This window comes from Pavona decussata, unplaced genomic scaffold (assembly GCF_977016875.1).
Source record: "Pavona decussata unplaced genomic scaffold, jaPavDecu1.1 SCAFFOLD_384, whole genome shotgun sequence".
NCBI lineage: Eukaryota > Metazoa > Cnidaria > Anthozoa > Scleractinia > Agariciidae > Pavona > Pavona decussata.
The window spans coordinates 518,606-531,655 of record NW_028145757.1 but is presented as its reverse complement, the minus strand read 5'-3'; the positions used below and the strand labels follow the sequence as shown (position 1 = coordinate 531,655).

General features: G+C 36.2%; 1 protein-coding gene across 4 annotated transcripts; it reads right to left on the bottom strand.

Moving 5' to 3' along the window:
* Window positions 1-1,526: 1,526 nt before the first annotated feature.
* Window positions 1,527-6,005, bottom strand: LOC146451794 (CD209 antigen-like protein A). Of its 4 annotated transcripts, none has more exons than XM_085098638.1 (5): window positions 5,930-6,005; window positions 5,798-5,860; window positions 3,250-3,339; window positions 2,507-2,575; window positions 1,527-2,147 (listed from the first exon to the last, which is right to left on the bottom strand). In XM_085098638.1, the coding sequence occupies exons 3-5, from the start codon at window positions 3,329-3,331 to the stop codon at window positions 1,723-1,725; spliced, it is 576 nt and encodes a 191-aa protein (XP_084954764.1). In that variant the 5' UTR covers window positions 3,332-3,339; window positions 5,798-5,860; window positions 5,930-6,005; the 3' UTR covers window positions 1,527-1,722. The 4 variants fall into 4 exon arrangements, with proteins under 4 accessions (XP_084954764.1, XP_084954763.1, XP_084954765.1 ...); XM_085098637.1 differs by having other exon boundaries at window positions 5,802-5,860; window positions 5,930-6,004; XM_085098639.1 differs by having other exon boundaries at window positions 3,250-3,342; window positions 5,802-5,860; window positions 5,930-5,953.
* Between the last annotated feature and the right edge of the window lie 7,045 nt (window positions 6,006-13,050).

The following is a 13,050-nucleotide window of genomic DNA, read 5'->3' as shown; positions in this document are numbered from 1 at the left end:
GGGGGGGGGGGGGGGAGGGTGTAGATAACTAAACAAATCTCAGTCTAAATACGGTCCCGTCATGCCTTCGTGTGGTCCCGAGAGACACGTGCGCTTTTAAACAGATCAACGCCACTATGGAACCGTGGAACACGGAGCCTTTTGTTGACGTTGGGACAGCGAGGCTCGATGTAAGACTGATCATGCCAAAGATTTCTCAAACTCCCCTTGGTAGAGCAAAGTATGTAAGACGCATGCGTGTTTTGTATTTACATTGCTATCAGCAGTATGTCGCTAATAAAAAACGGGATGGATTATGAGAAAGTACAAGTTTGGAGCTACCTCAGATCTAAATAAAAAGACAAGGTCGATTGGGGAGAAGTGAGGCGGTTTATCAACAAAAAATCGAGAACAATTAGGTCAAATAGTATATAACATTCAAGGCCAGGTGGATACATTTTCGAAAATAAGGAGATTCTGAAACAAACGTTTTAAACTAAAAAAATTAAGTAAAAATATGCCTTTTTATATAACCTAAGATGTACTGGAAATTTTTTGGTCATATTTCCAGAGGAATTAAAGAATTTAGTTAGTAGGCAAGTAAGAAATCTTTTGTTTTTATTTCTGTTTTTGAATGGTTCTAAATTCTTTAAAGAAAAAGCGAGCGTTCTCGGGACATGTGACGTGATTTGAAAATTGAAGGTCGCACATGTTTACTCAAATCTAAAGCAGTCCAATATCACAATCTTGCTGTTCTGTGAACGGGAAGCAAATCAAGCAAGTTCCGATGTAACACGTTTATGTTTCAGAACTCAAATATCACAAGCGTCAATTCCAATATTTAGACCGCTAATTGCCAACTTCGCATGTTTTTACTGTTATTTTGAGGAATACTGCTTTGTATGTTACCTTTAGCTTTCTTTAACGGATAAGTATCATATTTACAGATATTATTTATCGCATTATTGCAGAAATTACGATCATTTATTGATCCTGTAACATTTTATTTTTTTCCCAAGTTAGAGCGTTCTCTTCATGCTAAAAAAGGCCTCTGGTCACGTAAATTGAACGGCTGTTGTCTTCTCTTTTCAGAATACTAGAGAGATGAAGACTGCAAAAACTTTGGTGGTTAAAACAAAACAAGGTCAGAATACAGAACAAATGAAATAATAATGTCATAGAAACTATGGTGTTAAAAACAAAACACGTTTCGGTGATTGTTTTTACCAGACCTTATGTATGCGCTCTAAAAGAGCATATTTTAACTTATACGATCCGCATCCGCTTATTAGAGTTACCCGCTAACAGGAGGTTAGAAATATAGACTTTCTGTAGAAATTCCGGAAGGCAGTTTGATGTCCGATTGCAGTGGTTTGACTCCTCGTCAATTTTCTGAGGATAAAGGTTGGAGCGTGAGGGGTTGAAGAGTGTTTAAGTACAAAGCACCCCGTCTACAACGACCAACCGTACTCCCCTTAAATGGCAACGCTGCCAAACCTAACAGAACCAACCGCTGTAGGAACTGATCACCAATTTCACGACACAAATTTCCCCAACACCATTTTTATTTCTTTCAGCTGACTGAGCATTGATATCAAGTTACAGCTTTAAGTTTTACATCTAATGAGCAAGTGCCGCGCTCTCAACTTTTAACTTACAATATAATATCCTGTTTATAGAATCCGAAATAACTACCTTTGGATAAGGCTCACAGCTGCTTGGTTTAGATAAGGCACTGGATGCCTAAAGATGCTTTTCGCAAAGAATGGTGGGAGCCTTCGGAGCCCAAACTCCTACGCATTCGCAGCTTAAGTCATTCCACTTTCTTAGTGTTTTGATAAAGTGGCCGCAATCCTCATTACCTCCCACGTTGTTAGGTTCCCCTGGTCCCCAATTGATATACTGCCCTTCCAATGGGGTGCCATCAATCCAATACCATTTGGAGTCATCAGTGTTTTTCTTCAGTCCGATCCACGCTATCCCCTGAGTGACCGTTTCCTGCTTCACTGCCAGTTGGTAAACGAAGTCGTTTTCTTCGGCTGAGTTGATTACAACAAGGTCTCCTCCAAGCTTCTTACAAACTGCTCGAGCATCTTCCCATTTCGGAGTTATCGTATCGTCGGCGTAATAGCATGACCCTCCTGATCGTACCCAACCAGATGGACAACCTACGCAGCGAAAGTAAACAAATTAATCTTCTCTTCTCTCGTTCTTATATGAATTCATACAAACTTTTAGATGTTTTGTCTGAGGCTAAATTTGCCTGTGTAACAGCGATTTTTTGCGTCGTTATAGTGTACGCATATTTCAATTTCTTCGAAATTTCTTTTAATTGCGTCTTAAGTGTACATGTTTGCATATATGTATGTTTTTAAGTGAAATGCAAAATTAATACTAAATTGGAATTTTATCAGTTTGTTTTCTTTATGTACGCTCACGCTTTTACTGCTGTGCAACCATTAAATTTCTCCTATAAACTTGGTTATTCCGTTCTATAACTATCAAGGATATCTGTTTGCCAACTTACACTTTACAATGCATCTGTCAGTGCAAGTGTCTCCGCTGGATGACGAATCCCGAGCGAAAATTGCCTTCACTGTGGAAAAAAATAATACCAGACTAATTTAAACCTTATGACAATATCATGAAAATAATCAACAGATAGGAATACAGCTCCTACATGAATTATGTGCATAAGTGCATGAAGGAATCATGCAAAGTTAATACTATGGAATAAAATCATGTTGTATTAAGTTTGTAATATCACTTCCAAAATAATCAACTTTAATTAAACTTGAGTTGGCGCGAACAATAACAAGTATGACAAAAAATAGTATGTAGCCTGTGCGTGGGAATCGAAAAGGTAGCCTGTAAACAATTTTTAATTCAAGATAAATGACTTTCAAAAGGGGAAACAGGCGAAAATATTTCTCTAGTGGAGAGCTTTTAAGTCTGGTTTCTATGCGATAGCCAAACCTGTGCGGAACGAGTTTTCTAAAGAGTAGCTGGTGAATTAGTCTACTTGTTATAGCCTATTAATTTGTATGTTTCGAATAGGCCAATTTTCACGATGACAATTATACCAGAATTTAGTTTGTTTTCCTTTTCAAATTCAAATTTTGTAACATAAGTGGAGAGCAAAGAACAATAGCTCTATTAGCATGAAGAAACAAAAACCTGAAGGATTCTGTTTGCCGTTGATAATGTGCTATTAGCGCGTGTTGACTCGGGTTGTATCTAAACATTCAATTATAATTATTGCAATCTTACTTCGTTCCTTGCCAGAATGCTCTGCCTTCGCCACCACTGACATGACGACGAGAATAAGGCACATTGCTTCCTTGATTGCCATCTTTGATTCTGCTAAGAAAAAAAAAACAAACAAACAAACAAAGAAGCACACTATAACGATAACTTTTAAATTTACAGCGATTGATGAATTTCTGATAATGTAATCTATATAGTCCGTGTTTCATTTGCTTACTACAAAAACCTTTTCTTTTTTCAGGATCCCCTTATTTTCGGAAATTTTTTCTACCAAGTTTTAAAAATATTATCTACACTAAATATTTCTCGATTTTTTTGTCCATTAAGCCTCTCAGTTTTCCCCAGTCGACCTTCTCTCCTTGTACTATGCATTGTATATTATTAGCTTTTGTAGAGTTGTTATCGCAAGAGTTTCGACTACGACCACCAATAAATATGGAGAGAGGAGATCACCCTATAAACTAAATTCGACGGCACTACGACTTTATATTGACGGCTAGTTGGGAGAAAATATATTCCGTATTGGGCAGAGTCGCGAAGCGACAGAGCCCAATACGGAATATATTTTCTCCCAACGCCGTCAATATAAAGTCGTACTGCCGTCTTAAAATCGAATTTAGTTTTTTATCGCGATACTGACATTTTGTTGGAGAAAGTAAACGGATAAAGTACAAATCGTGCGCTGATTGAAAGAGAAATTCTTACTTAGGTTAAACTGTAGCCATGGTAATATCCGTGCGCGAAATTTTTTCTCGGGGCAGGTTATTGAATTTTTGGCTTTAATTTTTACGTCAAAACAAAGAAAATGCAAAAAATTTACAGTCCATAAAGCACCTACCATTGATGAAATAGACGAGCTAGTAGGTTTGAACATTTTACCAGCAAATTTTATTGAAAATTTGTTACCGCCGAGATATAAACAACAACATGAAAACAGTGATGAATAAACCTCACAACCAGAAGCAAGAATAAAAAGAGCAACCATACTAGTACCCAAAAACGAAAACAGAGCACTGTTATCCTAGCTTAGATGCCGTGGAGATTTAGAAATTTGAAAGAGACCAAGCAGCGAAAAATACTGTAAAAATTACCGAGTCTGCCGTTCGGCGCTACGACAAGAAGATCAAATTTACAGACCTGAACCATGTAAGGGAACGCAGCAGAGTTCTTGGAGCAAATTTTTCTAGAGATAAGAGACATCAGAAAAGAAACAGATCCTTTTGCTTTGAAAATGCCATAATTTATTGGAATTTAAGCTCATCGAATTTTCGCTTACCTTCAAGAAAAAAGTTGTATCCGCTGTATCATGGTACATGCTCACCACAAAAAAAATATTATAAGTGGTCCTCGAACAGTGTCAGTCAGAAGCTTTGTAAACTCAAATGAAAAGGAAAAAACAACACCATCCAACGTCGCATGTTTATTCACAGAAGTAAAATTTTGATCTGTGCGCGCCGAAGCTATTTAAGTGCCGTGCTGTCATGCTTACATGACAGTTTTTGAGCCAATCAGAAACCGTCATTTTGAGACGACAATATCGCAAATAACGTGGTCTCAGCGCGATGGGAAGATACCCTAGGATCGCGATAATGTCTTACACCCCGTTCCAAAGCAAAATAGTCCGTTGTAAGGCCATTATTAATAACACAGCTTTGGTATATTTTGTACAATGTCTTAAAGGGGAAGTATCACGCAAATTTGATGTCATTTCAAAACCCAGAAATGTTTCTCTGTCAAAGAAACAAAAAAGTAACTGCCTAGTTTTGCTATAAATTATCACCCCAGTGCAATAAAACGGTCGATTAGTTCCTTTGGCCAGAGACAGAGTAGCTCGGAATGGATTGAATCTTGAAAAATGTTAGGCAAGTTCTCGTATTTTTGCTTCCAAAATGCACTAGAACAGATCACGAGTTGTTTCTTTCAAGAACTGAGTTTATTTCTTTCTTCTCGTTGTTGTATAATTATTTTGTAGCCAAGTGAAGGTCTTATTTCACCATTTTTAACAAAGTGGTCAAAAACCCCATGATACTTCCCCTTTAACCCACCGAATAAAATCTTGACCAAGCCGACATGCCTCTAAACAACTTACAAGACAATTCCACTCTATGCTGATTATCTGATGGTTGTTTCAGTCGTCAAACACAACACAAAGACACGCAAAGACAGGCAAGCAAAAAAAAAACAACGAAAGGCTTGTCCTTCTCTCCTGTCCCTAACCTTCGTTGTTCGATAAAACAGCTTTGCGGTGTCTTATTCTAATCCAAGTGCGAGTGGTTTTCTTTTCGCCCCACTTTTGTGGATCATGATATACCAAAAATTTTCATCGTCAGATTGATGTAGTTTAAATTCAAAATACCGTAGTTTGGTTGTGGCTAAAGAATGCGAACTATACAATATAAGCTCTGTTGTGCAGGATATCAGCAAACTAGCCCAACGCCTAACGCAGAGTTCAGGAACTGAATCACAGCGTAACGCAGGAACAATTGTTGTGAGAGTAGAAATAATTTTCGCTTAGCTTAAATGTTAATGCCGAAAAATTATTCTATGGTACATACCTTTGGTATCTTAGCCCTGTCAATCACAGTTACTTAGTTTTGCAGTAAAACAGGTGAACCTGCAAATAAAACAATTGTGTCAATCGACTTTGGCTTACTTTCAATTTAAAATTTACGATAGAAACTACCTGATGTCAAACCGATAATCCTTGCTTCAGAAAGACAAACTAATCTTCAATGACGACCAAGATATGGCAACGAAGGATGGGCTAATTGGTGGCAGGTAGCTCTGCTATTGACTGGCGAAGACTTGGGAAATTATGATTGGTTATCAGCAAAGTAAAAAAAACGTAATTGGTAAAAAGATGATTGACAAAGCATGAAATCCACGCCCCGTACCATTCCCCTCGCGTTAAGTTGCCAAAGCAACAACTTCCTCCACAGTAGGCATTCCCCAGTTCCCAATTCCTATGACATACCCGAACTACATTCTATCTTCTATAACAACGTTTCTTTTCATGGCCAGAAACGGTGTAAAATATATAAAGATTCAATAATATTATACCCAACTTGTTTTTCCAAGTGTGAAAGTGATTTTTAAGTATAAAATTTCTGCAGATTGATACTCCGCAGTGTTCTCAATTAAAATTATGCTCTAGACATACAAGATTAAGGTTTATAAAGAAAACATATCAAACGCTTGTGTTTTGACGGCTTAAAATGATATTTACAATGATATTGATATAAAACGACAGTGGCGCCACACTTTGTGTACAGCTTTTGGGAAATTTAAACTAAAGCTTAAGTTATTCATTGCGTTGCAGTAGCGTTCAATACAATAAGAGAAACGATACTTTTTAGAGACATGTACAATGCACATTTTTGCAGCAAAAAAAGATGGGAAAACATGGATTGGAAGTAAAACGATTTTCTTGCTCTTTTTTAGGGATTGCATCTATATCAAACTTGCAACCGAGACAACGGGAAAGTCCGGGAATCGTCCAAGCCATTTAAGATAAGGCCCACGATCAACATATTTTGTCCTTTGACAAGATGTCAAAATGATATATGTTGGAAATTATGTAGCGAACTGGTGGCGGCACATCAAAGCTGTTTGTAATTTTTCATTTTGGTGAGCTTCCTAAAACATGTCCTTAATATTATCATTAAGCTTATTATTGTAAGAATAAACTTTAGGTGAAAGTAATAAAAACTAAAACCATTTGTTGCTTGCTCCTTTTGGTAGGATAAGGGTTTAAAGTTTGCATTTAATAATAATAATAATAATAATAATAATAATAATAATAATAATTTATTACTTATATAGCGCGCGAATTTAATAGCGAAAATAAAAGCGTGAATGATAGAAAAAAGGAACGCTAAAAACAATAAAAACCAAAACATTGATGCTGATGTCCATCCTGTCTACACAAGTCAGAAGATCAAGGGAAAAATCAAACCAAAGGAACATAAACCTCCAACTGAGAATCAACAAAACCTTGTTTATTATTTCAAGTGTGGTCTGTGCGATGCAGACTATGTTGACTTCATGAGTCGACACTTACATCAACTTGTGGAGGAACACAAACGATCAGCAATCGACCTAAAGCCGAGACTGAACAAACAATGCGACTAGATCCGTGCGAAGTTATTTGTTTAATTATTTCACTTTTAAATACCTTTTATTGTTTTTGACGTTCCTCTTTTATCATTCACGCTATTATCTTACCTTGAACTTGAAAACGATCGTCGGACGGTTGAAACGTCGTTCTTTTTAACGTAAACTTTTAGAGTTAAATCCGTTTCGAAAAGTTTGTTGATTCATAAATATAATAAAATTGTTGAACGCTATCGGGCAGTCCAGTTCCTATGGCGCTTATGTCATTTCAACGTAAGAACGAGATGTTAATCAACATTTAGTATAGATGTTGACATCACGAAATGCTAAAATTCTTGAACAACTTTAATCAATTGGCGTGTGTTAAACTGACTTAGCTCTGCAATTTTGCAGCACGAAGTAAAACATGATGCAGGATCTTTGTCTCTTATTTAATGTTAGTTTTTTTTAGCATGGGAAATTGAAAATGATCAATTAGCGTTTGCCCTGTCTAGTGTCAAGGAGCAGCAATTGATAAGCTTTATAATGCAAAATTTCCATTCTTTTTATTTTTCGGATACAATTCAATTCAATTTTATTTTTCACACGTACAGCGAGATTCAATACATAAAAAAAACAATAAACATTTATATTACAAAGGAGGATTAAAAAGAATTAGGATAAATTTGTGTGGTTAACTGTGAGCAGTGCCCAAAGGAGCATGGTGCTTTCGAGTTGGGCACTGCTTACGATGGAAGAGAAAATTATTTGGAAATGTTTGAAAAAGAAAAAGAGCGTGTTTAGCGAACGGATGACGGTGAAGAACTCTACATTACTTTTAGTTTATAAGCAAATTTTTCCTGTATTTGGTTTTAAACGAAGAAGCGGAGTTTGATTGCTTAATGTTATAGTCTATTGTCTCCCATATTTGGTTAGAAATTAAACTATGAGCATAAATTAGCATAATTACGCGTGAGTGGCGGGAAGAGGCCACGTGAGAAGAACATGTCTTCGAGTTGAGATTTTATCGTCGGATCGATGGAGTTTTGAGTGTAGAGTGTAGAATCCGTTGTTAGATCAACTTTACAGAACTGAAACAGCCGGAGTGAAGCGTAATTACGAGGAAAATTGTGAAGAAGTCATTATTTATCGTGAGTGGAATTAAATACTTGAAAAACCTTTATTACAGGTGTATTGAAAACTAACCTTCCTTTAAGGTGACTTCCTATGATCGACGGGATACTACAAACAAAAATTTTATTCGACCAAAATAAAGTTTTTGTAATGAAAATACACGCTAAAAAGTCACGACGTTTCGACCTCTCCGAGGCCATTTTCAAGTGCGAGTAAAAAATAAAAACCTTAGCATAAATATATTCATACAATTAAAAATCGGCAAGAATGTCATTGTCTCGTTCTTACGTTGACTTTTTAGCGTGTATTTTCATTACAAAATCTATTTCAAAGAAATTACTCATCAAAATAAAGTTTAGTGTTAAATCTAAAATTTCCACAAACAAAATTTCAAAACTTCAATTAATACTGGAAAAGGGAAAACGAAATGCAAATGAAGACATGACAAAGGTCTCATCATCTCTTAAATAAAAGACCAACCCAAGAAAAAGGTAGGAAGAAATCAACCGTAATCAAACCTCTGACGATAAACTTGCTTACGCTAAGTTCATTTTCGACTGATGTTTCCTAAAGCTTGTCCTTTCATTTAAAAGTAAGTAAATTTTCTTCTTTTGGCCTTGGCCAATGGTCAATATTTGGCTATCACGCTTTGAGCATGTTCCTCGTACGGCTATCGTGTTGTGCAATTTCACAAAGTGCAGTTTTGTTTCAAAATTAAAACCCGCGTTGTTGTTCGCCGGATGACAACACGCTTCATTGTTTGACTGTACATGCTTCATTTTCTGAAGTTTGTCATGAGAACAAAAGAAATCACTCATGAGATAATAATTATTTTGTATCTAAGTAGAAGCGTGTTGTAAGCGTGCTCTCGCATATACATTCACTGAAATAAAGGTGTTACTGTTTACGATTTTCGTCTGGTTCATTCATTCAGACATTCAGCGAGTCTTAGACAAACCTAACGGGAAGGCAAAATCCTTGCTGTAGTGTTGTCGAACAAGGTTGAAAATTTCAGAATTTGATCAAAAATAATTTTCAACGAGGTGAAGAATCATGGATGAATCAATTTCCCTTGAGCTTCCAACTAGGAGCGAATATCTTGTTTGGACTGAAACAGTTTTGCTCTCCGTCATCAACCATGATCAACGTGGCTGCCTTCTTTGGAAATCTTTTCGTTTGTTACGTTGTGTACAGAAACCAGAGACTTCGCTCGTTGCCCAACATGTTTATGGTAGCGCTGGCTGTGAGCGATATTTTAGTCTCTATCTGCTGCTTGCCTTTTTAGTCGCAACTCTGTACCACGGCAGGTGGATTTTCGGCGCAAACATTTAATAGAGGAAGAGAAGTCAAAAGATAGATAATTATAAAAAATAAATAAATAGCTAAATATACTAAATGAAAGAAAAAAACGTAGAGGGAAGTTAAACAACTAAAGAGGAGGTCTTTGTAGCTTATATTCTCACTTTTCCATTGCAATTTTCGGTTAGTAAAAAACTGCAAACAGCTAGGGTTTGACTCAGTCATTTTACATGCAAATAAATATTTCTTTGTGAAAAGAAGCAACAAATCTAGTTGGCGGCGTAGGCTTTGGTGCACAGCGGGAGAGAGTGTAAATTTTGAAATAGGAATCAGTTTTCGTTCGACAAATTTATTTGTGTATTTTCTGATTCATTGAACCAGGATAATACTTCCTGATAGAACTTAATGCCTACGAAGCATTTCGAAAAAGTGTGTTTCAATGAATCAGTGTTTTGACACTGAAAGCAGGCATCGTCAATTTTAATTTTAAATCTCTTAAGTTCCTTATTAGTTACTAATAAGGCAAATTCTCTTAGCTTATTATCAATGGAGATTTTGTAGATGTTTTTAAATAATTTACTCCAACAGTGTGTTAGATCAGGATCCCGTTTAGACCAAGACTTTTCTGTAGGTTCTGTTGTAACCTTTTCCTGAAAAAACTTGTAGTAGTCCTTGCAACGCATCTTAGTCAGTAGCATTGTTTGTTATCAGAGAGATGAAATACATTGCATTCCTCAAGAATACTTCTGTTAGGTATAACATTCTCCATTGCATCTCTCTTTAAGTGATTGGGGATGGCTGCAATAAGTTGAAAATATTGCAAGTAATTTAAGTGTACATTGTATTTATGTTGGACCTTTTCTAGAGATAAAAATTTTCCATTCTCATCGAGCAGGTCACGTACGAAGCATATTCCCCGTTCAAAAAGATTTCGCCAAAAATAGACATGTTCTCTATTGTTATTTGTTTGTTATTCCAAAGAATGAATTCACTTTTGTTACACCGCAAAATGTAATAACATCGACGCAAAATGTAATAAAGTATTCAACGCAAAATGTAAGAACTTTTCTGACGCATAATTTAACAATGTAGAATGTAATAACTCACAAATGACGTGAATGGTATTGCCGGAGGTTTCGTTGTATCGAGGTGTCCGTAAGAAAGAGGTGTCCACAAAGTGGAAGTTGACGATAAGTGGAAACGAAACAATAACACCCGTCCAATATCTTCAAAGTATAAAGGAACGCAACAATAACCTATATTGGTTGAAACTTTAGCATTTGCTTATAAAATACTTCAAACAAACTCAACTCAAATCAACAAGGATGTCCTGTTCATGAACTCTAGGGCGGAAGATTACGAAGGGGGTTTCACCCTGACATAAGGACAGTCAAACCTCTTTATTACGAACACCAAGGGGACAGGAATAAGTGTCCGGATTATAGAGGTGCCCGTTTTAGAGAAGTAGGCTTTATATGGATTTCGGTCTCTCAGGGACCAAGTGAACTGTTCATAATAGAAGGGTGTCCGTATTATAGAGGTGTCCGTAAGAAGAGGTTCCACTGTACCCGATTCCGATCTACAGAGTTTTCAAACTTATCTGAGTCTCTTTATTCCGATTATACATTTTTTTTTATCCAGAAGTGATTGTTTTAAATAAGTGTAGCACCGAAAAACTCACATTTTTAAGCGCCACAATAAGTAGATACGGTAAGAGAACATCAGTCCCCCGATCTGAAACTTTTAAGAGTTGAGAATAAATCCTGTGCACCTGTTGTTCAATTTATGCATAGGTGAACGTACACTGAATCATAATACTGATTTTAGAAATACCATTCACCTCATTCGTGAGTTATTGCATTTTGAATTTATTACATTATGCGTCAGAAAAATTCTTACATTTTGCGTTGAATACTTTATTACATTCTGAGGCGATTCTTATCAAGCATGATAAAGTGATCGATTTGATTATGAAAATTACGGGTAGATGGTGTCATGAGAACACCGAAACGTTGTAAATGTTATTCTACCCGTAATTTTCATAATCAAATCGATTCTTATTACATTTTACGTTAGTATTACATTTTGCGGCGTAACAGTCCTTGAAGTTTTTATTGGTTCTTGAAACGATTGGAAACCCATAGGTTGAGTTCTATTGTTTTTACTTGAACCTATCCACATTGCTTTTGTTTTCTTTTTATTTAATCGGAGGCCAGGGATATCACGGAATTCATTTAAAACTTTCGTGTTTTCTTTTAGCGCGTCTGCATCCCTGCGAATGAGCGTTGTATCGTCTGCAAATTAACTTATTTTCGCTTGCACCGATTGTGGTAGTTCTTAACAACAACAACAAGCTTTATTTGCATGACTATAACAAATACAGTATTGCAAAAGCTATTCACAGCTAATTATTGATTCGTTAACTAATTCTTAAGATAACTTAAAATAAAATAAAATAAAATAAAGTAACTGAAGTCTTTGCTTATTTTAAACTTTTCATACAGTAGAAGTAATCATTCCGGAGAGAAGTTTATCTCTCAATTCGAAGCACGAGGAAACAAATGAAATTAATTGAGTGTTTATAAAATAGTCTGTTGAGTTCATTATATGCGATAGTAAAGTTTCTTTTACTAATAGTCGTGTAAATGGAAGGCTAGGTTCTACTTTAGAAAAGAACATATCTCTTAAAGAAGAGTAACTTGGGCAATCTAATAAAAAATGAATTTCGTCTTCAATGGTTTTACGGCTGCAAACATTGCACACCCTTTCATTACGGGGCATGTTGTCGTATCTTCCTGTTTCAATCAAAAGCTTGTGGCTGCTTATTCTTAGTTTCACTAATGCTTTCCTAGAAGCGTTTTTCCTTGTGAGATCTAGGTAAGCAGAGGGGCCAAAAGTCTTTTTGATTGTGTAACAAAAGCTGAGTTTTTGTGAGTGTTGAAGGGTTTGGTGCCAATAAGAGATATATTTCTTTTTCATAAGATCTATATATTGTTTGATGTTATTTTCATTCAATGCGTAATCAATTCACTCATCTTCATGAGACTGGAGTAAAAGCTAGTTTGACCAACACTTAGGGTCTTTAAATAACTAAGGAGAAAGTGCTGCCTTTGTAATAACATCTGCAAACGGTTAGACTTTCTAGTCTTCTCGGATAAGGACGATAAATCGTAGGTCCCGTCTCACAACCCTTGTTCATGATTACTTTGTGGGACGTTAAAGAACCCACACACTGTTCGCAAGAGTAGGGGACGTAGTTCCCGGTGTTGTGGTCTGGCC

Coding starts and splice junctions, on each gene's coding strand:
- LOC146451794 (XM_085098638.1), bottom strand. CDS start 3,331: ATGGCAATCAAGGAAGCAATGTGCCTTATTCTCGTCGTCATGTCAGTG. Junction 2,576..3,249: donor GCATTCTGGCAAGGAACGAA/GTAAGATTGCAA, acceptor TTTTTTCCACAG/TGAAGGCAATTTTCGCTCGG. Junction 2,148..2,506: donor TGACAGATGCATTGTAAAGT/GTAAGTTGGCAA, acceptor TTCGCTGCGTAG/GTTGTCCATCTGGTTGGGTA.